This window comes from Saccopteryx bilineata, chromosome 3 (genome assembly GCF_036850765.1).
Source record: "Saccopteryx bilineata isolate mSacBil1 chromosome 3, mSacBil1_pri_phased_curated, whole genome shotgun sequence".
Taxonomy (NCBI): domain Eukaryota; kingdom Metazoa; phylum Chordata; class Mammalia; order Chiroptera; family Emballonuridae; genus Saccopteryx; species Saccopteryx bilineata.
In genome coordinates this window covers 249,532,487-249,556,679 of record NC_089492.1, presented here as the reverse complement: position 1 = coordinate 249,556,679, position 24,193 = coordinate 249,532,487, and the positions used below count along the sequence as shown (strand labels likewise).

Genomic DNA, 24,193 nt, shown 5'->3' with positions numbered 1-24,193 from the left:
GCCCATGTTACGCAGGCACAATCTGCTTAACAATGGCGATATACTCTGAGAAGTATGTTATTGGGCAACTTCGTTTCTGTGCAAACATCAGAAAGCACTTACACAAACCTACCTGGTGTAGCCTTAAGTAGGAACCAATTATACAGTAAGATTTCAGGAATTTTTCAGAACTCTGTTTCTACTTTTTATATTTACTTTTCCAGGACTAAATTTCTCTTCATCCCCAGAGCACCCAGCACAGGACCTCACACTGACAGGTACTCAGCAAAGAACTTCCAAGTTTGGAATACAGCTGGGTTGTCCCCAAGGGTGACTTACCTTCCTGGCCACCAACTGGATGGCATCATCCTCAAAGGCTTTTAAATGTTGGAGTCGGGACACTAGGATCTGCTGCAACTGCCTGTAAGTGTAGGGCTGGAAGGACATCCTGGTGAGACCCTGGGGAGCCGAGATGACAGAGCAAGTTCATTGACTGCCCTCTTTGATAGCCGTGGTGAAAATCACCCATTAGTTCCCAAATCCAATCTCTAGGTCCCATATAATAATTCACAGATTTCACACTCGGCCTAACCCTGCGTTTAGCTCTCCATTGCTGACGATGGCCAAGGGTACCCGGTAGGGCAGCAGTTCCCAACAACTTTTCATTTAGTTTAAGAGATCCTCTCATTCTACTGGAATCACTGAGAAGCAGATAGAAGCAGAAGAGCCCTAATGAGAGTGGGTGGGAGGATATTCAGCTCCATGAGCTGTACAGGCATAGCTCCTGCATTCACTCCTGATGCTTCTAAGTACCTGCTGCTGTGCTTCCAGCTCAACCACGGGTCTGTGAGGGCAGACTGCATCCACCTTGTTCACTGCTGTGCTCTGGGCATCTAACACTGCCTGGCAAGGCTGTGCTTTCATATACTTTTAAAATAATTAAACCTCCAGGGCTCTGCAGTTTCAGAGTGATGAGATAGCAGAACATCCAGATACATTTGCAGCAAATCATGCAATGGGGACATATTTAATTCCCGCTTAAAATGAGAAGAACTTCAGGACCCACATTTCTTCCTGTTACTACTTATTTTAGTTTCCTATGTGTTCATTGGTGCAGAACTCCTTGGCCCAGCTTCTGGATCTGTAAGAACAGCTTGAGAATGGCCCCAGGACCTACCAGTCGGCTTGATACCCGGTTCATCATGATGCGCTCTGGCAGGTCCATGGTATTGGCAATGGCCAGGACCACAAGCCGGGCTTCCTTGTGAGTGGGCCAGTCAAAGAGATTGTACATTACATCTTGCTTCTGAGTCCACAGAAGGTCGAGCTGCCAGGGAAATGGAGAGATGCAGGATCAACCAGAGACCGAGCCAGGGCCCCAGAGCGAAGACCTGTTTCCACTGCATGAGCTGCATGTGCCCCTCAGGTCACATCAGAACAGCAAGGAAGACAACGGACATGTGCCTCTTGCCATCAGAGAACAGGCTCCGATGAATAAAGAAGGGAGCTGAACCTCCCTCTGGCCCAGTATTTGCTCCCAGAACATCGCAGTCAAGAACCACACCACTCCTTTTCCAGCCCTCCTGTGGGGACCTCCTTACCTCATCCACAAGCAGCACAGTGGTTTCCTGAGAGGACCCTTGAGTGCAAAATCGCTTTGCCAGCACTTCTACCGCATGGTTAGCTGTTGCCTTTTGGCCTGTCATCTTCTGCATTGGGGGGAAATGGGTGTAATAAACTGTAAGGACCTTACTCTCCTGGGCTTAAAGTTAAATCTGCAAATAAAGGAGGCTATTAGCCTGAGAACTTCAGGATCCTATTTGCTGCCTTCCACCCTAGTCTAATCTAAGCCTGAAGGAGAGGAGAAGTCACCAAAACATACGATACAGGCTGTGTGACTGAAATGCAAGTGAGCCACAGACTGGTCCCAGAAGCCCTCCAAAAGCATTACTGCATGACTATTTGTAACTGGACATTATTGGTTACAAGATAACAGCTTACAAATGGAAGAGCGAGGTTCAAACTCTGGCCTACCTCTAAGCCCCTTTTCTATAGTTGACCACACTGCCTCCTGTGTGCAAGTGCTTTTCACCACCACGTTAGTAAACACTGGCTTCGAGGACTTCAGACTGAGCTCTTAGACTTGAAGATCCTTGAGGTAGGAATTCTGCCTGCTTTGCCCTTGCTACGTCTACACAAAAGGCAAAGCCTGGCATGTTGAAAATACATAATAAGCACAAAATTAAGTTAACCTTTCTCTTTTCATGTGCCACCAAGAAACTGTATTTTCTAGAGTCCACACTGCTTTGATTACCTGCAAGATTTGCACATAGACTTGGTGGGGCTCTGTCAGCTTCATGCCATTGACTTCAATGTATTGAAAGGGAGGAAGAGCCTTTGCTTGGGCCGCCCGCTGCAGGTAGTGGATCACCTCGTGCACAGTGGCAGTCTTCCCTGTCCCAGGTACCCCGGAGATATACATGCACCTAGGCCAGAAGGGAAGATGTGTGGGTTAGGTCTGTGCCAGCTGCCTAACACTATCATCAGGCAGGAGTGTGCAAATGCGTGCTGCAGGAAGGGCTGAGACCCTGAAATGTGGAGGTGGGGCAGGAAGGACCACCCTTGGAAGCTAGTCAGAACAGGACCTGCTTCTATAAAATCATTCCTTCACAAGCAAGGCTGTATGCAAACTGCCAACACAGAGAAGGCCAGTTTCATTTTTCTCTGAAAGATAGAATTTCTATTTCTACAGAATGACTGACAACAAAAGCTACTTCAGAAGCTTTAGGCTTCAGCAACAATGTTGCTTGTTCTCCTGACACTGGGGAGAGACCATCTGTTTGAACTGTGACACGGGAGGGGGTGCACTAGCAGAAACCATCCCACCAGTCGCATGACTCACCCTCCAGTATGGTCAAGGAGTTTGCTTTCCACAAAGTTGTAGATATCTTGGAATTCCTTTTCCCGGCAGGGAAGAGAGTCAGGTACAGCAGAAACGTGCAGACTAATAAGGGAAATGGAGGGCTTTAGAAGCATTTCAGTATCTATTCAATAATAAATGGAAAATACTTATATAGATACTATAGTTCTATACAAAGCTTAGTCAGAAATCCAAGAAATGCCTTCGTTCTCAAATCTCTTTCTTGTTATTTCTTATTTTATTTAAAAAATTAAATTTAATGGGCTGACATAGTGTGAAATCATACAGTCCTTAGCTTTTTCTGATTTACTTATTTAATTCAGTGTAATGTTCTCAAGGTCCATCCATGTTGTCATAAATGGCAAATCTTTTTATGCAGCCTCACAATCCCTTTCTCCACCCAAATCATCAACTCAGTGGTTCTAACCAAGGGTACAAATCACCTGGGAAGCCTTCCCCATATCACATGGATAAACCTCATTCTACAAGAGATTCTGATTCTATGGATTTCTGGCAGGATGTAGGCTTGTGTATTTTAAAGAAGTCCCAACACAGTTCTAAAGGGTACCCAAACCGAGAAGTACTGTCCTGTCTAATCGCCTTCCGTCCCTGGGAAAATGAAGTCACTCTTTCTAGAACCTATCCTCGTGAGCTGACCCAGATACTACTTGAGAAATTTCTTCTCTCTGAACACACACTTTCATTTTACTCTCTATTATTATTATTATTATTATTATTATTATTCCTGTTTCACGCTAACGAAAGCAGAGGCCTGTTTCTTCCTGTCTGAAAGGGACCCCCAGGAGCAGCGTTACCTCAGCCGCGCCTCCTCTAGCACGGTGGCCGGCCCCTGGGCAGCGACGTTTCGGCGGCAGATCTGGGGAGTGGCATTGCGTGGCATCTTAGGCTTGGGCTTTATTCAAAAAAGAGAGAGAGAGAGAACATATTTCAGAAGAAAAAGAACAAAGCAAAATATCATTCAAGACCCATCAGCACATCTGATGAGTTGCTAAAAAGAAGGGCAACGGAGGAGGATTCTGTAGTTCTTCTCTGTAGTTACAGGATTCTCCCTCTCTTCTCACACCACACACACACTGTTCTCAGTCCAAATACAATTTCATTCTTCTAATTTACATACAGTACCAGGATTTGAAAACAATGTGGATATGAGAAAAGAATGAATGAGGGGATGGATTAAACACTATTTAAAAATAAAACATGGGCCCTGGCTGGTTGGCTCAGCGGTAGAGTGTCGGCCTAGCGTGCGGAGGACCCGGGTTCGATTCCCTGCCAGGGCACACAGGAGAGGCGCCCATTTGCTTCTCCACCCCTCCGCCGCGCTTTCCTCTCTGTCTCTCTCTTCCCCTCCCGCAGCCAAGGCTCCATTGGAGCAAAAGATGGCCCGGGCGCTGGGGATGGCTCTGTGGCCTCTGCCTCAAGCGCGAGAGTGGCTCTGGTCACAACATGGCGACGCCCAGGATGGGCAGAGCATCGCCCCCTGGTGGGAAGAGCGTTGCCCCTGGTGGGCGTGGGTGGATCCCGGTCGGGTGCATGTGGGAGTCTGTCTGACTGTCTCTCCCTGTTTCCAGCTTCAGAAAAATGAAAAAAATAAAAATGAAAAATGGCCCTGGCTGCTTGGCTCAGCAGTAGAACACTGACCCAGCCTGTGGAAGTCCCAGGTTAAATTCTTGGTCAGGGCACACAGAAGTGACCATCTGCTTCTCTATCCCTCCCCCAAGCTCCTCTCTCTTCCCCTCCTGCAGCCATGGTTTGAGCAATTTGCCTCAGGCGCTGAGGATGGCTCCATGGCCTCACCTCAGGCGCTCTGAGCAATAGAGCAGCGGCCCCAGATAGGTAGAGCATCCCCTGGTAGGGAGCTTGGTCAGGGCACAGGAGTCTGTCTCTGCCTCCCTGCCTCTCACTTAAAAGAAAAAAGAAAAAGAAACATTACTTTGAAAGAAGGACAATAAATTATGAAGAAATCCTAACTAGTCTGCCCAAATATAAGGTAGAGTAGGTGGTATATAGTGGCATTGATTCATAGGACCTTCCTCTAGATTTGTTTGAAAATATGGTTAAACTTCAACTCAGGACTTCTACCATATAGTATTTTTAGAAATCTCCCCAGATTTCCACTCCAAACCCAAGGTCACTGCTCACTCTGGCTAAAGCCCCATTCTCTCGTTTTCCTTGCTGCTGGCTCACTATAGCAAGCCTGCTACCCCTTCTTCATGGTGTTTCCACAAAGCACTCCCTTCTGTGGGAGCATTTCATCTATCCATCCTCTGCTTCCATTGACAACAATCTTTCCACCTCTTCCTCAGGCGGAAAGGACTCAGACCCTGTTTACATCTATTAACTTTGGAGAAAACAGGAAAGAGGTAATAAAACTGGTACTCAGAAGGCACCAAAAACTTGGTGGGCTTTTGCCCTTTTTAAAGCTAAGCCTTTGTCCATCTAAAGGCTTTTTTTTTTAATTTTTTTTTTTTAATTTTTTTTTTATTTTTTTTATTTTTTTTTTATTTTACAGAGACAGTGAGTCAGAGAGAAGGATAAATAGGGACAGACAGGACAGAGAGAGATGAGAAGCATCAATCATTAGTTTTTCGTTGCGTGTTGCAACACCTTAGTTGTTCATTGATTGCTTTCTCATATGTGCCTTGACCGCAGCCTTCAGCCGACCAAGTAACCCCTTGCTGGAGCCAGAGACCTTGGGTTCAAGCTGGCGACCTCGGGATCTCGAACCTGGATCCTCGACATCCCAGTCCGACGCTCTATCCACTGCGCCACCGCCTGGTCAGGCTGCCCTTTTTTATTATACTAAAGATACCTTCACAACCTATATCTCTTCTCCTGGGTAGGACCCAGGATATGAAATTAAACCGGAAGGTAGGTGAACTATATGCATAATAAAGAATTCCAGATAAAGAGTCCCTCAAGTCCAAAAGTACATTTCCTTCCCTAGAGGTGTTTCAAAGAAAAGTTAACTGGTCAAAGAGCTATAATCTAATGTGTTCTTTAAAGGCAACAATAACATTCATAAATTAATGGCCTTGAGAAATGTGATGATAAAACTAATTTAGCTTTGTGTAATCCAAAAATACCTCAAACAACAACATGGGAAGACTTGTCTTTTCTTAACAGCTTTCAAAGATCTAAAGTTCTACAGGAAGCAGAAGAGACTTCCATTTACCTCTTCCATCTTACTGTCACACAATTCATTTCCAATACCTGAGTAGCGCTACCTGCTTCTCAGGTGTATCAAGGGGCACAAAAGCAACATTACGCAGCAGCCATGGATTCAATACCCACTGAAAACGATTATGCACAAAGCACCCTGCTGGGTTTTGTGGGGGGAAATGCAAAGACAAGGAGCCAGTTGTCCTTCCCTCAAGAAGTTCGGCTCTTGGCCACTTGGTTCTGTATCTTAAAAGTAACATGGACTCAAAAATCACTATCTACTGGATTCATTTTCAGCCCTAGGGTTCACTTTAAGCCTTTCCTACATGAATATAGCTTTGAATATAACAGACCTGTGCTCAGAATCTAGCTATTACTAATAGTGTGGCACCAGCCATCACAATTTTTAAATTAAAACCGGGATGCTTCACTGGAAAAAAAGCTGAAAGAACCTTACAGTTTTCTTTGGTGTCTTGGAGAGGGTCTCTAAGGATGACTTTGTGGAAGAGTGTAGATTTCTGGACACATAACTGCATGTTCTCCTTGGAAGGGGTGGTGTCAAAGCCTCTTCCTCCACAGTGTTTGAGTCTGAAATCTCTGTTTCCGACAGAAACTCTTCATCTTCGTCATTTTTACTATTACCTAAAAACCTGAATGGCGGGACATGTTTTCTTTTTCATTTTTTAAGTGAGAGGAGAGGAGGTAGTGAGACAGATTCCCATACCGCCCCAACAGGGATCTACCCAGCAACTCCACCTGGAGCCAATGATCAAATCAACCCAGCTATCCTCAGTGCCTGAGGACAACACTCGGACCAGCAGAGCAGAGCTATCCTCCGCGCCAGAGGTCGATGTTTGAACCAACTGAGCCACTGACTGGCTGTGGGAAAGGAAGAGGAAGAGAAATGGGGAGAAGCGGGAGAGGGAGGGAGAGAAAAGCAGAAGGTTGTTTCTCTTATGTGCCCTGACCAGGAATCGAACCTGGACACCCATTCACCAGGCTAACACTATCCACTGCGCCAACTGGCCAGGGCCGGGACATGGTTTCTGATATTCAGTGTGGATTAGAAGTGTGACAGTCTCTCCTGGGTTGGGCAACACAGGACATGCTTCACTTATTTGCTCCTGAAGTGCTCTGCTAAGGGCTTTCTTTATACTATTTAGTATCTTGCATGTTATAATTCCCATTTTATTTTATTTTTTTAACGGAGACAGAGTCAGAGAGAGGGGTAGATAGGGACGGACAGACAGGAACGAAGAATGATGAGAAGCATTAATCATCAGTTTTTCACTGCGACACCTTAATTGTTCATTGATTGCTTTCTCATATGTGCCTTGACACAGGGCTACAGCAGACCGAGTACCCCTTGCTCGAGCCAGCGACCTTGGGTCCAAGCTGGTGAGCTTTGCTCAAACCAGATGAGCCTGCACTCAAGCTGGTGACCTCGAGGTCTTGAACCTGGGTCCTCCGCATCTGTCTGACGCTCTATCCACTACGCCACCACCTGGTCAGGCCTATAATTCCCATTTTATAGTTGAGGAAATTAAGGCTTAGAAAGGTTATGTAGGCCCTGGCCGGTTGGCTCAGTGGTAGAGCGTCGGCCTGGCGTGCAGGAGTCCCAGGTTCAATTCCCGGCCAGGGCACACAGGAGAAGCACCCATCTGCTTCTCCACCCCTCCCCCTCTCCTTCCTCTCTGTCTCTCTTTTCCCCTCCTGCAGTCCAGACTGCATTGGAGCAGGGTTGGCCCGGGCACTGAGGATGCCTCTGTGGCCTCTGCCTCAGGCGCTAGAATGGCTCTGGTTGCAACAGAGCGACGCCCTGGATGGACAGAGCATCGCCCCCTGGTGGGCATGCCGGGTGGATCTGGGTCGGGCGCATGAGGGAGTCTGACTGCCTCCCCATTTCCAACTTCAGAAAAATACAAAAAAAAAAAAAAAAAAAGGAAAGGTTATGTAACCTTTCGACGGTTACACAGATAATAAGTGACAAAACTCAGTTTCAAATCCAAGATGATAACATTCAAAGTTCATGCTTCTAGGAATCCCTCTAACAGCCTTCATAAGTGTGATTAGGGGGCCGAGAGCCACATATTTCTGGGACAGTGTTTCGTGCCCTTTTCAAAATATGACATTTATGTGAAATTAACATAATTCCAGTCATACTAAGTAAAAAGATAAATTTTGATGGAATAGCAAATAATAAATAAGAACTACTATAAGAGGCTTTTTAGGAATAAGATCATAGCTATCATGGGTGGCAGTGATCAATGTTTTTCTGCTTCCCAAGGTGTTCTTACCGAAGCTGCTGCTTGATCCGATTCAAAGTCAAGAGAAAACTCTTTCTGCGGGTACGATGGGGAATAGAGGGAGCTTCGTCCTGAGCTTCTGGGGTTTCTGCCTTCCTGCAAGATATCACATCAAGGTGATGGAAAGCAGTTTTGGAAATTAGAAAATAGTCAGGAGGCCTGACTTGCTTCTCTTCTTTTTATAGGAGCTCATCACTTTGCAACCTAAAAATTTACAATTGAAGTTTGACTCAAATGCAGAGATCAGAGTTTGCTTAAAGCTTATCATTCAACTCAGACTCACCACCTCCTCAACTAGAGACTGTTACATACTATTCCCAGGCAGAGTTTCTTGTCCTCTTTTCTTTTTTTAAAGTTAACTATTTTTTTAAACATCTATTAATTTGAGAGAGAGAGGAAGGGAGAGAGGGAGGAACATTATAGGGTTGTCTATAATCTTCATACAACCCCAGCGTGGTTAACTCTTCTGTGGACCAGCAGTTGAAAACCACTGGCTTAACCGAACTACCTGGCCAGAGCCTCTTGTCCTATTTTCTTTCTGATATATCTATGAATTCAAGGCCCATCCAGCTCAAGGTTAGCAGAAATATAGCTATATATTAAATACAAAGCATCTATCAAGCACAACTTTAATGAGCTGGGTGCTAGAGTTTCTGAGCAGAGAACACTGAAATGTGTAAATTCTGGCTTCTCACATTATTGTGCAGCCCATTATTTATAAACACTGTCTAGAGTCAGACCGTAAACTTTGCTTTAGAAGATGCATTATCTTCTTGTACTACATGTATTTGACAGTGGTTTCCAGTTTTTCTAAAAAAACCAAGAAAATATATATTAAAATGTGACAAAAAGCCACAGCAAGTAATGAAATCCAGGACCATAAAGTAATTCAGCTTTAGGGAGATTATCTTCTGAACAGTGATCTCCAAAGGACAGCTGGGTACACCTGAATGATTCACAGAGCAATTCAAAATGCAGATTCTTGGGCCCAACATTTAGTGACTGATTTACTCTTCCTGGAAAGAATCTCAGCAATCTATATTTTGGAAAAGCTCCTGGTGATTCTGACACATTTAGATTTGTGACTCATTTAACTCTACTGACTGTGACCCACACATTTCATAGAACGTGAACCTTCTGGATTTGCTGTGGGAGGGAGGACAATGACCCAGTCACCTCTTTCTGATCCTTTCTGGTTTCAGAACCACACAGGGCACCACCGAGGACCTCTCTCCCCCACTGACGGGGCTAAGTCTTCTTTCCTCACTTAACTCTGTGGTTTTCAAAGCTGCAACTTGGGCTCTCAGATTCATGTGACATCCACGTGAAGGCTTCTTGTTCTCATTAGCATAAGAGCATTGACTCTCCCCAGTTTTCTCTGGGGCTTTCAGAGCTCGAGATGAGGTCTGAAGTGCCTCGCGCTGAGACCTCTTAGAAGGTGAGGTGATCTCAGGGGCCACTTTCCATTTAGGTCTTCTGGGAGAACCCAAAGATGAAGTCTGCTGGGAAGTCCCAGGGTCAGGTATCACAGGGAAACCTATGCCCGAAAGAAATGACCAGACAGTGTGTGAGTTTTATAAATAGTACTATACACACCCCCAATCTCATTATAGCTAAATTCATCTACTGACATTATACAAAGACATGAGTTAGCCATATTTGGAATTAGTCCATGCTTCCCCCCCCACCCCCGACCAGGTAGCTATATTATTTTTAGTCTCTCTCCTAAATTCCATGGGTGATCTTCCTAGTTAGAACCATAAGTCAACTATTAAGTCAGCTTTTGTAGATACATGTATAAACAGATCTCTCTAAAGTAATCTTCAGAACAGTGATTTTCAACTGGGGGTAACATTGCACATACTAGGCCCCCATTCAACAGCATGAAAAATTTTTTTTTTTACCAGTGGCTCAGCTGAATAACACCAAGGCCTAGATTTTTCTAAGCTCAGGTTATGCCTACCAACAGAGAGAAGATGGATCCCTGGGGGCAGTCAGCTGGGCTCAGTGAATACACAGAACCACGTTAGGATTTGCTCCTCTCTCTCCATGACCACAGGCACCAACACACTACTCATTCACCAATATCATCTGACCTGTTGAAATGGCAAGGTATGTGCAAGGTACTTGGGAGAAACTAAAGTTGAATGCGATTATCCTAGTCCCCAAACTTAAGATAATCTAGTCTAACAGGGGAAATGATATACATGGATGTCTATAATATGAAGTAAAATAATTATCCTAAAGCACCTAAGGGCTAATTAAGATGGCTTTTGAGATAGAGCATGAAAGAAATGCAAAATTTCAACAGCATTAAAAAGGGAAGGGGAGGAATATGTGAGGAGAATGATGTGAGCTTAGGCAACAAGAAAGCACTGGGCATAGAGGAGTTCACTTTAGTCCCAGCACATGCTATGTGGGGAGTAGCTACAGATAAGACAAGAAGAGTCATCTAGTGCCTGCGTATGAATGTTTACAGTGGCTTTCTGCCTAGTCACCAAAAATTAGGAACACTAAAACATCCTTAAACTGGGAGTAGATAAACTATGATAAATCAATCATACAATGAAATTACTACATAGCAATAAAGAACAAATTACTGACACATTCAACAACATGGATGACTCTCAAATGCATTGTGCTAAGTTAAAGGAGTCAGACTCAAAAGGCTACACATACAATATGAGTCTGTTTATATGCCATTCTAGAAGAGGAAAAACTATAGAAACAAAAAACAGACCAGTGGGTACCAGGAATTAGGAGTAAAGGGAAGGGCTGACTGACTACATAGCAACACAAAGGAATTTAGGGATGATGAAACCATTCTGTATCTTGATCATAGTAGTAGTTACACATATCTATGCACTTGTAAAACTTGTAGAACATTACAAGTGTTCTACACTTGTTTATATACTATATAAACAAAATAAAAAACATAAAATATTAATTCATACTACAATATTAAGTTAGTGCAACAGTGGGCCAGGTACTAATTTTTTTTATGTTTATTTTATTGATTTTTAGAGAGGCCTATCTGGCCTGTATCTGTATATAGTGTATACACTATATATGTATAGTTTATACACTATAAAGGGAAATTTTGCTGTGAGTAAATTATCCTGACTTTAAAATTAGCTATCTAGGGCCAAGTCTTATAGGTCTTTGAACATGAAGCTAAAATTACTAATTTTTTTGGTAAATACGAGGACAATTCAGAATTCAAGTAATATATAAATGTCCCAATATCCTGGTCTCCCTCATACTTCATTTTCCCATCTTTCCAACAAAAAGAACTCATCCAAAATATTTTCATATCCTCCCTCCTCTAATTATGTAACTGGGTCAATTTCTTATTCTAACTTTCAACGTCCTACAAAATCAAGTCAAAAAATGCAATTTTATTTCTGAATGGTGATATTATAGCTTATTCTTTTAATAATTTTTCTGCATTTCCCAATTGTTTTATATAATATTTATATTCAGTTCCTAAACACACACTGTATGTAATAAGAAACTATCAAGAATACAAAGAACTTGCCCTGGACAGCTGGCTCAGCAGTAGAGCATTGCCCCTGCGTGTGGAAGTCCCAGGTTCGATTCCCAGTCAGGGCACACAGGAGAGAGAAACAACCATCTGCTTCACCACCCTCCCCACTCTATCTCTCTCTTCCCTCCCACAGCCATGGCTTGAATGGTTCCAGCAGGTTGGCCCCTGGCCTGAGGATGGCTCCATGGCCTTGCCTCAGGCACTAAAACGGCTCAGTTGCTGAGAAATGCAGCAGCAGACCCAGATAGGCCTCTCTAAAAATCAATAAAATAAACATAAAAAAATTAATTAGTCAGTACCTGGCCCACTGTTGCACTAACTTAATATTGTAGTATGAATTAATATTTTATGTTCTTTTGACCTCAATATTGCCCACAGTGACCCATTCCACACTCACTGCCAAGCTCTAGCTTCTTCCTTGCCCTTGGGGTAACATGATGGGTAGGAATTTGATGGGATTTGGAGGTGGAGTGCCTTGATTCAATCCTTTTGAGCACATGCTCTGTTGTGGTCCAAGAAGGGCTTTCTGTGCCATGAGTTTTGGCTTCAACGGGCTTCTGGCATCTAAAACTGCCTTCTTGCAGCTTATCCAACTCCGCAAACAGCTCTGGGGTTAATGGTCTGAAGTTCTTTTCATTCCAAGACAGTTTTACAAAGAGTGTCTTCTCATTTTTCAGATCCATAGGTAATACTTCATCAGGGGCTAAAGATACTACCTGAATTTGGGAAGTATAAATAAATAGGAAGAAATGAGGACCAAAATATCCAAGGAATGCTCCATGAGAGCCATGATTAAAAAGCATTTATGCCTGCATCCTTACCTGGAATGTTACTTTTCCACACTAAAGAGGCACAGCTATGGCATAGCATACTTCCAGACTCCTCCCTGACAGCCATACCCCATGTGGCTTTTTCCCCCAGGCCATTCTGTTCAGCCAAGACAAATTTCCCCACAAAACCGTCTCTAAGCATGCTCCTCTGCTCAATTGTCTATAATGGCTCCTCAGTATAGCAAGATCGGATTACTTAAACTGATTTTCAATGCCTTCTGAAGTCTGGCTCCATTTTACCTCCTGGGTTCTCTTCAAAATGTCCTTCCATCTCTAGTTGAGCTTGGCTTGTCATAGTCCTGCTCATGCTCACCATCATGCTCCAGCCTGAACACCCTCTTCCTGCTCTGCCAATCCAAATCCACCCATCTTGCTGCTTCAACTGCTATACCTGTCTTTCATGTCTTCACTCAGGGCCCACAGAATGGAAAAATCTAATTAGAGTCAATGCCAGACCAAAGTCTCTCTGTAATACCATTAAACCAACCTCCTCATCATGAGACCATACTTCACAGCATGATCTAAACTCATTTTGGGCTTGAAGTAGCCTAAAAAATAACCCATTTCTAAGTCTCTAAACCAGTGTCTCCATTTAGCATACAGCTCTTTGGAACCTGATTTATTATAAAATCCCGTAAAAGCCCTGGCCGGTGGCTCAGTAGTAGAGCGTTGGCCTGGAGTGTGGGAGTCCTGGGTTTGATTCCCGGCCAGGGCACACAGGAGAAGCGCCCATCTGCTTCTCCACCCCTCCCCCTCTCCTTCCTCTCTGTCTCTTCCCCTCCCGCAGCCAAGGCCCCATTGGAGCAAAGTTGGTCGGGGTGCTGGGGATGGCTCCATGGCCTCTGCCTCAGGCACTAGAATGGCTCTGGTTGCAACAGAGCATCGCCCCCTGGTGGGCATGCCGGGTGGATCCCAGTAGGGTGCATGCGGGAGTCTGTCTGACTGCCTCCCGTTTCCAACTTCAGAAAAATACAAAAAAAAAAAGATCCTGTAAAACAAATCTGCCTGTAGTAACTAACACTCTTGTTGTTCTTTTCATTTTAGAAAAGCGAGAGAGAAAGAGAGAAGGGGGGAGGAGCAGGAAGCATCAACTCCCATATGTGCCTTGACCAGACAAGCCCAGAGTTTCGAACCAGCAACCTCAGCATTCCTGGTCGACACTTGTTCCACTGCACCACCACAGGTCGGGCCCTAGCACTATTTTTTTTTAAGCATATGATGCTTTTTTTTTTCCATTTTTCCGAAGCTGGAAACAGGGAGGCAGTCAGACTCCCGCATGCACCCGCCCGGAATCCACCCGGCATGCCCACCAGGGGGTGATGTTTTGCCCATCTGGGTAGTTGCTCTGTTGCATCCAGAGCCATTCTAACGCCTGAGGCAGAGGCCACAGAGCCATCCCCAGCGCCCGGGCCATCTTTGCTCCAATGGAGCCTTGGCTGCAGGAGGGGAAGAGAGAGACAGAGAGGAAGGAGAGGGGGAGGGGTGGAGAAGGAGATGGGCACTTCTCCTGTGTGCCCTGGCCGGGAATCGAACCTGGGACTCCTGCACGCCAGGCCGACGCTCTACCGCTGAGCCAACTGGTCAGGGCCCCTAGCACTCTTTATACAAGTTACTGACGATGAAGTTCTCAGTTTAGCAAGTGTATTCAGTTCTGCAATATTCTATGCCTGCCACAACCATAGTGAAATATATGTAATTCCCCAATTCCTCCTCATCCCTCAGGTTACAACCTAAATGTCACTCTCTCTAGGAGGCTCCTAACATAATAAATATCTGTTGAGATGAAGTAGGCAGAAGATGACAAAGGGCAAAAAATTCATTTCTGTGAGGTAGGTTGCAATTAATAATATCTTTACGGTCATGCAGTTTAGGAGCCAGACAGTAAAAAGCTTCAAGACAGAACTGAGAATCAATATACCACTTACCTGCACAGGGCTGATGATGGCCTCAGCATCAATGTTGCTGTCACAGACAGGGCAGTCATACCAGAATATCTCCTGTGTATCAGGCTTCCGACCCAGCAAATGCTGTTTACCAACAGGGATTTCACAGAATCGGATAAGCCACTGTACTCGAGCACGCTTACTGAAAGGAGATTCAGAATCTAGGAGGGAAAGGTAGAAAAGGACAGGTTATGTAAATGTGAGAACATTTTATTAAGCACTTCATATGTGTTGGACACTGCTAAGCACTTGGTGATACTAACATATAAATACTTTTAAAATTTTATTAATTTTTTTTTTAAGAGAGAGGAAAGGAAAGAGAGAGAAATAGGAACATCAATCTGTTTCTGTATGTGCCCCTGACCAGGTATTGAACCAGCAACTTCTGTGCTTTAGGATGATGCTGTATCCAACTGAGTTATCCAGCCAGGGCAAACATATTATTTTTTTTTTAATATTTTATTTATTGATTTTTAGAGAGAGAGAGAGAGAGAGAGAGAAAGGGGAGGAGCAGGAAGCATCAACTCCCATATGTGCCTTGACCAGGCAAGCCCAGGGTTTCGAACTGGCGACATCAGTGTTCCAGGTCGACGCTTTATCCCACTGCGCCACCACAGGTCAGGCCCAAACACATTATTTTTAATCCTCACAAGAACTCCACAAGGCAGGAACTATGGTTATTTCCCTTATATAGGCGAAGTAATCAAGTTACAAGGATCTTAATTAATTTGTCAATGGTCCCAAGATCAACCAGCAGCAATCTGACTCAACTCAGCATCCACTTTCTTCTCACTTTGCTCTACTTCCTAACAGTGGCTATCAGTCATCAAAAAATTACAAAAGGCATATGAGAGGAGCAATTCTAATAAAGGGAACTGAACAAATCTTACAGATCAGTGATTATAAAGAAATCATCGAAGAGCAGAACAAAAATCAAGGCAAGACTTTGCGCATCAGCCACTGAGGTGATTTCTGCAAACAGGCTTACAATCTTCAGTTTTCTGACTGTACCATCAATATCACTCTATACTGGCATTAGCTCCAAGTGTAAGGACACACACCCTAGTGTCATCATCATTGCCTCTTCTCTTCTGTAGCTCTCTTTAGAGAAAGACTAAAGCACCACATAAGGGTTCTAAAATCTGTACACAAGGGTCCATACTGCAGAGGTTCTCCCCCTAGTAGATATTAGTTTGATGAGCTTTTCTTCCATACTTGTCAAATATCCTCCAATCGAGGTAAATGTAAAAGCATTTTTTTTTTAAGAGCGAGGGACAGGCCTGACCAGGCGGTGGCACAGTGGATAGAGCGTCGGACTGGGATGTGGAAGGACCCAGGTTCGAGACCCTGAGGTCGCCAACTTGAGTGCGGGTTGATCTGGTTTGAGCAAAGCTCACCAGCTTGGACCCAAGGTTGCTTGCTGGCTTGAGCAAGGGGTTGCTAAGTCTGCTGAAGGCCCATGGTCAAGGCACATATGAGAAAGCAATCAATGAACAACTAAGGTGTCGCAACGAAAAACTGATAATCGATGCTTCTCATTTCTCTCCGTTCCTGTCTGTCTGTCCCTCTCTCTGACTCTATCTCTGTCCTTATATATAAAAAAAAAAAAAAAGAGTGAGACAGATGAGAAGCATCAACTTGTCCATTGATTGCTTTCTCATACGTGCCTTGACCAGGGGGCTCCAGATGAGCCAGCGACCTCTTGCTCAAGCCAGCGACCTTGGGCTCAGGCCAGTGACCCTGCACTCAAGAGGGCGACCTCAGGGTTTTGAACCTAGTTCCTCAGCCTCCCAGGCCCATACTCTATGCCAGGGGTCCCCAAACTTTTTACACAGGGGGCCGGATAAATGGCCTCAGGGGGCCGCAGTTTGGGGACCCCTGCTCTATGCACTGTGCCACTGCCTGATCAGGCTGTAAAAGCATCTTTATCCATTCTATCAATTCCTTCTTTTAGGCATACAAACTGCCAGAGAACTAACTCCCTCTCGTTCCTCTTCTAGCTCCTGGAAGAGGCAGTTTTGTGTAGTTTCAAGTTCTTCTTATCCTTCTTTTGGAGATCTGCCCCATTCCCACCCACCTTTCTGTGCTCTTCTCAGAGAATTAGCTGAAGTAGTGAGTGTGGACTTGAAGGCTCTGGTTAATACTACTTTTCCTTCTGTTCTTCCAGATTCAGGGGCAGTACTGGCTTTTTCTGCACTTACTGATCTCTGGGAAACACTATTTTTGTTCCTCTAGCATTTTCAACACTTACATACAAGTCCCTCTGGGTAAAATACCAACTAAATCACTTTTGTTAAATTTGAAAAATTCATTACTAACTTCCTCATGCCAAAATTAAAGGACACGTCTCAATCATAGAGCAAATTACCGATCCCCCCCTTCTTCCTGAATTAATCCTTTCCCTCCATTCCAAAAATCCTTAATGGCCATTCTTACCCACTCTTAAAAATTAGAGAAATGCTTATCTCTTAAGCACCCTCAACCCCATCTTATCCAATAGGAAGTGCGCTCAAGAGGGTACAGCTAGTGCTAAAGTGACCCCCCCCTCAGAACCTAGGTTTCCCACCCCACAGGCTTCTGTGAACAGAGGAATTGGTAACTGCCCCTCTTCTGCACCACCAGCACTACCTAATTATTCATGACAAGGAATGGTTTTCATTCCAACCCCAAACTCACCATCTTCAAACAGCTCAATCAATTTAGCAACATACGGATTTTCATCATCATCCCCTTCAATCAACACGAACTGTCCCACTTGGATGTGAATCTTAGTCGAACAACCTCTTGATGTCACACTCATTTCTCTAGGAAGTAACAGAGAAATGTGTTAGGAAATCATTTAGAGTGGGTCAAGCTCTTCAGACCCTCTGGGCACAAAGGAAAGTGCTCTCCAACTGGAAAAATCCCCGAAATAGTTTCCCTCTGCTGACCAATTTTACTGCTGGGAAACCAGTTTACTTAGTTCTATGCAAGAGTAGACACAAAATGGGTTGAATGAAATGTTTTAGCATGAATGATTAATCTAGAACCTTTAATATGAACCCTATTTCTCTCAGTTATTAACAAAAACAAAGGCTTCTGAAGGATGAAAGCTGCCCAATTAACAATATCCAATTAATCAGGGCTCTCTAGGGCTGGGAAGATATTGTAACAACATCTAATCTTACCCTGTTATCATGCAGAATTACACAGAATCCACCTTAAATAGATATATATTACATTATCATGCTTATCAAACATTAACCTGACAGTATCTTCCTTTATCATTAACTGCTATATTTATGCTGCCATCTTCTTACATCAAACAAAACCTCTCCTAAATTCATATTTACTGTCTCTCAGTCCTCAATCTGGAGTAAGTAGAACAGGCTAGATACAAGTTATTAACAGTTTAGCCTGGAGAAATTTTTAATTTCAGGACAACCAACTCACTCACTTGTAGTTTCGGTAGTGTAGTTTTTGATCCAACACCGGGCTTCCAACCCATGAGTAAGTTTGTCTGGTCTTCAGCCTTGTGAAGTAATGTGCCATGCCTCCTGTGGAAAAGTCACTAACTCTGAGTTAACATGGTAACACTTTGATAGGACACAGTCCTTTCAATGAGTTCAACCTTCTTTTCTGCCCCAGCTATACTCCCACACACTTCAGAAAACATTTTTTTTTAAAGGAAAATGTCAAGCTCTATGAAGAGCAAGCATAAGCAATGTAGTGTCATCTGTGTATGTCTTTAAGACAATTTTTAAAAAATTCATTTTAGAGAGAAGAGAGAGAAAGAAAGAGGGAAGGGGGGAAGATATAGAATATATGTCTTATATTATGCCTTTCTCTTCCTATCCAGGGAAACAAGATGGACAATATGTAAGAAATGAAACTATAAATGTTTAGAAGTATTTATGAGGTGCAAGGCACAGTGACAGGTATGAAACATTAACAACTTAAACTAAAACAGTGATACAGTGGTTGGTTGTTAAGTGCCTTGGTAACACGTATCCTCCAGAGATATATTTGAAGACCCCAGTGGATGCCTGAAACCATGGATACCCAACCTATACATATATACTATTTTTTTCCTATATAGACATAACTATGATAAAATTTAACTTATAAATTAGGCACAGTAAGAAATGAACAATAATAAAACAAAACAACTGTAACTACACTATAAGTTATGTGAATGTGGTCTTTCTCTAAAATAACTGATAACCAATCTGATAACTGAATGGGTGGCTGACTCCTACAGTCTGGATATACTGTACAAAGGATGATTCAAATCCTGGGCAGAACAGAGCAGGACAATGAGATATTTCACTCTGCTACTTAGTACCGTGTACAATTTAAAACATAAACTTGTATTTCTGGAATTTCCCATTTAATATTTTCAGACCACAGTTGAAGCAGGTAACTGAAACCTTGGAAAGTGAAATTGCAGATAAAGGGAGACTACTGTATAGGCACCTACGTGTGCAAGTGTGGGAGATTCATCCTAGGCACAGCAGGCAGAGGGTATAGGAAAGAAGACAATCTGGGTCTGGACTACATACCCTGACTCAACTGGGTCTGTCACTCTGCTCCAGGCTTCCTTTTCCAAATCTCAAACACACCAAGGCCTTTAATGCCCACCAACTTAGACAGCTGCTATTCTCTTTCTGCAAATATTTGTAAGGATGGGTTAGGTCTCAGCTCCAGTGAAACTTCCTCAGAGGACTTCACTGAGACACAATGGAAAGTTATCTGCCTCCATCCCTTACATTGCACCTCAGGGCCACATTCCATAACACCACCCTATTATCAAAGCAATGACCATTATATTACTTCCTTATTTAGTGTTTCCCACATTCAAATGTTGACTTCCAAAAAAGCAGAGATCTTGGAACCTTGTCTGTCTTGTTCATAACTGCATTCCCAGGGCCTAGCTTAGGACTTGGCACCTAACAGATGAATGAATGAATGAATGAATGAAAATAATTAGGGTAATACCAAATGTGGTAAGGATATAGAGCATCAAGAATTCTCATATACTGCTAAAGGGTGTGTAAATTGGCAAAACCACTTTGGAAATTAGCAGTATTTATTAAAGGTAAAATATGGCCCTGGCCGGTTTGCTCAGCGGTAGAGCGTCAGACTGGCGTGCAGGAGTCCCAGGTTCGATTCCCAGCCAGGGCACACAGGAGAGGCGCCCATTTGCTTCTCCACAACTCCCCCTATCCTTCTTCTCTGTCTCTCTCTTCCCCTCCCGCAGCCAAGGCTCCATTGGAGCAAAGATGGCCCGGGCACTGGGGATGGCTCTGTGGCCTCTGCCTCAGGCGCTGGAATGGCTCTGGACGCAACAGAGCGAAGCCCCAGAGGGGCAAAGCATCGCCCCCTGGTGGGCATGCTGGGTGGATCCCGGTCTGGCGCATGCGGGAGTCTGTCTGACTGCCTCCCTGTTTCCAGCTTCGGAAAAGTGGTGGTGGTGGGGGGAGCTAAAATATGCATATCCTTTGACCCAACAATTCCAATACAATACACCCACCACAAAAATATACTTATTATCAAGACACGAGCCATAATGTTCACAGCAGCATTATAAAGCAATGAAATTAAGCCAAATACAACTGCACACAAAGTGGGGGAAAGTTCACAAAATTAACAATGATCTAAAGCAGGGGTAGTCAACCTTTTTATACCTACCGCCCACTTTTGTATCTCTGTTAGTAGTAAAATTTTCTAACAGCCCATCGATTCCACAGTAATGGTGATTTATAAAGTAGGGAAGTAACTTTACTTTATAAAATTTATAAAGCAGAGTTACAGCAAGTTAAAGCATATAAGAATAATTACTTGCCAAGTACTTTGTCAGATTTTCACTAAGTTTGGCAGAATAAATCTTTATAAAACAGCTTACTATAGTTAAGTCTATCTTTTTATTTATACTTTGGTTGCTCTGGTACCACCCACCATGAACGCTGGAACACCCACTAGTGGGCGGTAGGGACCAGGCTGACTACCACTGATCTAAAGGAATCAGACTCCAAAACCATACTATATTGACTCCATTTATATAACACCCAGAAACAAGTAAAAGTGCCTGAGCAGGCAGTGGTGCAGTGGATAGAGCATCAGACTGGGACACTGAGGACCCAGGTTCCAGATCCCGAGGTCGCCAGCTTGAGCGCGGGCTCATCTGGCTTGAGCAAGGGGTTACTCGGTCTGCTGAAGGCCTGCGGTCAAGGCACATGTGAGAAAGCAATCAATGAACTAAGGTGTCTGTCTGTCCCTATCTATCCCTCTCTCTTTGACTCTCTTTGTCTCTGTTAAAAAAAAAGAAACAAGTAAAAGTAACCTACGGGGTTAGAAGTCTGAACAGAAGGTAACCTAGGTAACTAAAAGGGAGCATAAAAAAATGTTTCTGGGATGTTGGTCATGTTTCTTAATCTAGATCAGGGGTCTCAAACTCAACTCAGCATGTGGGCCACAGAGCAAGATCACAGCCGTTAGGCAGCTGCACTAGGTCTACAAAAGGCAACTGTTACACAACACTTTTCTCACTGCAGTTGAAAACAAAAAAAAATCAGTACAACAAGCACAATCGTACATGCAGTTTACTCAGTGTCACAAAACGACCAGAAACTGTAGTTCGCATCACAACTGCTGTTAACTAAGCTAATATCTAGCTAGGATGCTAGAGAAATGAAAAATACAAGTAGGCCCCTAGGCTTACTTAATTTTATCCAAAATATTTTGAACTTCGTGGATTAGTCTGCGGGCCGCACAAAATTGTTCGGCGGGCCGCATGTGGCCCGTGGGCCGCAAGTTTGAGACCCCTGATCTAGATGTTGGTTACATGGGTATACTCTCTAAGAAAACTCATTGACATGCGATTTCTAAAACTGGATTAGCTGAGATTATAAAAAATATTCATACAATAAAAACTCATTGACCTGCATATTTATGACCTGTGCACTTTCTGACCCAGCATTTCATCTCATCATCAACTGAGAGATTCCCTAAGAGGGGTGATGAATGAGGTGAAATGGGAGGCCTGACTCAGCCAAGCAACGGCTTTGGCTTCTATAAAATATCCACTACAGGCTCTCAATGTTGCAGATAGCAGAAATCTGGAACATACACACGACCTAGTCCAGGGGTCCCACCCAAGGAAAACAGATAAGGTAGTTGCAGTAAAAATAATGATAGCAGATATTTACTGAGCCAATATGACAGAAGGTGGAGCCAAAACGCTTGATATATTTATCTCACTTAATCCTCACAATAATCCTAAAACAATGTTAGTACATGTACTAAGTGTACAGTAGGCTCTCAATAATAATTTGCTGAGTGAACAATAGACACTATTAACCACTTCAAGTTGGTAACTTGTCCCGATGTTATTTATACAGGATGGTATGGCGTTAACTCAAACCCTGAGCAGCTGGATTCCAATGATTGGCTCTTACCTACTTCATTGTATGTGAAAGTGGATAATGTTAAATATACCATATTTACCCATGTGTAAGGCACTCCAATGTTTAAGATGCACCTTAATTTTGGGGCCCAAAATTTGAAAGAAAAAAAAAAAAGAAAACAAACGCGAAGTGGGAAATGCAAGTAAAAACTCTACAACCACTGTATAAGACGCACCTGGTTTTTAGACAAATTTTTCGGAAAATGTGGGTCTTAAACATGGGGAAACACAGTAGCCTGAGACAGTTAATTTCCGATATGCTAATTACATGCTGCGAGGTCAGGTGGGCCTCAATTTCCTTATGAATAAAATGGAATAGTACCAGAACCTTCCTTTTATTCAACCAATATGCAGTAAGCACCCATGACATGAGGTGCCATTGTTCTAGGATTACTGAGGTTTAAGAAAATGCAAACCAGTAAATTCACACCCTTACTTCCTTAATCCCTTGCTCTGTTGGTAAGGGACGATGATGGTAGTTTTCTCTTTCTTTCTAAAATTACTAATTTAAGCCTGACCTGTGGTGGCGCAGTGGATATAGCATCGACCTGGACGGCTTAGTTCGCCGGTTCAAAACCCTGCACTTGTCTGGTCAAGGAACATATGGGAGTTGATGCTTCCTGCTTCTCCCCCCTTCTCTCTCTCACTCTCTCTCCTCTCTAAATGAATAAATAAAATTACTAATTTGATAAATGTTGAATGTTATGAAACTCACAATTCAGACAAAACTTTGCATTCGGTTTTAGAGGATTCATAAACTTTCTGAAGTTCATATGTTGTCCTCTGTTATGGTTAAGAACTGTTGCACCTCACACTCATTTGGGGAATCCAAAGAACAATGTGAACTGAGGAACGGAATTGAGACAGAGGAGGGATCCAGAGGAAAAGAGGACAGAGAGAAAGGGGATGATAGGATGGGATAAACCTGAAGGGAAGGGGACAGAGCGATATGGGGAAGGGGCAAAGGAGATGAGGGGAATACAGGAGAGGGGGGGATGGATTCGGGGCGACACTAGAATCTATGTAAACACAATAAATTAAAATCAATAAAAAAAAAACTGTTGCAGAGAACTTTGTATACGTTCTCACATCAGAAACATCCAATGGCATTCACAAGCACCCATTACAGCAGGAAAGAGGGTACCATTTTTACAGACAACTAAAGTCGAAAACGGACATATTTAATCACTGCAGTTTCACAGATAGTAAAGCAGGATAAGAATCTCGCCATCTCATGCCCTGAGTCTACTGCTTTTTCCAACCGTCAAGAGTTAGATTACAGGTAGAGTAGGTGTCATTAGACTTCTCTCCTGGAAAGAAGGTGAATAGATGAGACCACAACAGAAGAGCAGCTCAAATAGGGGAGTGGGGTGGAACGACCTAGCCAAGTCTCTGGGCTCAATTGCTACATCCGTAAAATGGAGTAATTAACTTCTGCTGCTTCACAGGGGTAATGTAGATAGATGGGGTGGTTGAGGTCATTACTCAGAGTCTCCGGGCGCTGAGGGCAAGCGCTCACGGTTCTCGGCTGTTGGCTTTCGACTTCCCCACAGCCAACTCGCAGCCTCTGGCGGAGCGAGAAGCCTTTTGGCAACTGGGATGTGGGAAAGGAAGGCTGCTAATGGGCTTAGAACGATGCCTGGCACTGAACAGTCGCGTAGTAATACCTGCTGAATTAATGACTGAATAAGTCTTCAAAGAACAACTTCCTCAGTCCCCGCGGTTCAGGTCCCCCTCAGCCCGCAGGACACAACACTCACCGGGGACCGAAGCTTCCTGAACCTAGGAGCGAACCCTCCACTTCCCACGTCTCCGCTTCAGGAGTTTCAGGAGCTAGTCGAGCTGCAGTAAGCTTTGCCCGCACCAGCCGGACCCCTCCTGCAGCCAAGGGGCCGCACACTGGAGCAGGAACGGGATCCTCGCTAGGAATGGAAAGAAGGTGGAAAGAAAATTTCGCGCCAAACGCCGTGGCCACGCCCCCAGGGTGTCCCCACGTTGCGTCCCCAGGCAGCAATCCTTCCCGCCCCGCCTACCTAAGAGGGGA

General features: G+C 43.9%; 1 protein-coding gene across 3 annotated transcripts in view; it reads right to left on the bottom strand.

The window, feature by feature from the left end:
• The window catches only part of ORC1 (origin recognition complex subunit 1), a 28,579-nt gene extending 4,517 nt beyond the window's left edge, over window positions 1-24,062 (bottom strand). For 2 of the 3 annotated variants that reach the window (XM_066269197.1, XM_066269200.1), the window contains exons 1-14: window positions 23,910-24,062; window positions 18,142-18,241; window positions 17,382-17,509; window positions 14,688-14,866; window positions 12,330-12,648; window positions 9,562-9,922; window positions 8,377-8,481; window positions 6,537-6,729; window positions 3,715-3,812; window positions 2,882-2,983; window positions 2,294-2,465; window positions 1,581-1,688; window positions 1,157-1,306; window positions 319-438 (exon numbers count right to left, since the gene is read on the bottom strand). In XM_066269197.1, coding sequence (XP_066125294.1) covers window positions 319-438; window positions 1,157-1,306; window positions 1,581-1,688; window positions 2,294-2,465; window positions 2,882-2,983; window positions 3,715-3,812; window positions 6,537-6,729; window positions 8,377-8,481; window positions 9,562-9,922; window positions 12,330-12,648; window positions 14,688-14,866; window positions 17,382-17,509; window positions 18,142-18,236 — 2,130 coding nt within the window. In that variant the 5' untranslated portion in view covers window positions 18,237-18,241; window positions 23,910-24,062. Of the gene's footprint in view, window positions 1-318; window positions 439-1,156; window positions 1,307-1,580; window positions 1,689-2,293; window positions 2,466-2,881; window positions 2,984-3,714; window positions 3,813-6,536; window positions 6,730-8,376; window positions 8,482-9,561; window positions 9,923-12,329; window positions 12,649-14,687; window positions 14,867-17,381; window positions 17,510-18,141; window positions 18,242-19,246; window positions 19,352-23,909 lie in introns of all 3 variants that reach the window. The other variant, XM_066269199.1, reaches the window with a different exon arrangement.
• Window positions 24,063-24,193: the final 131 nt, after the last annotated feature.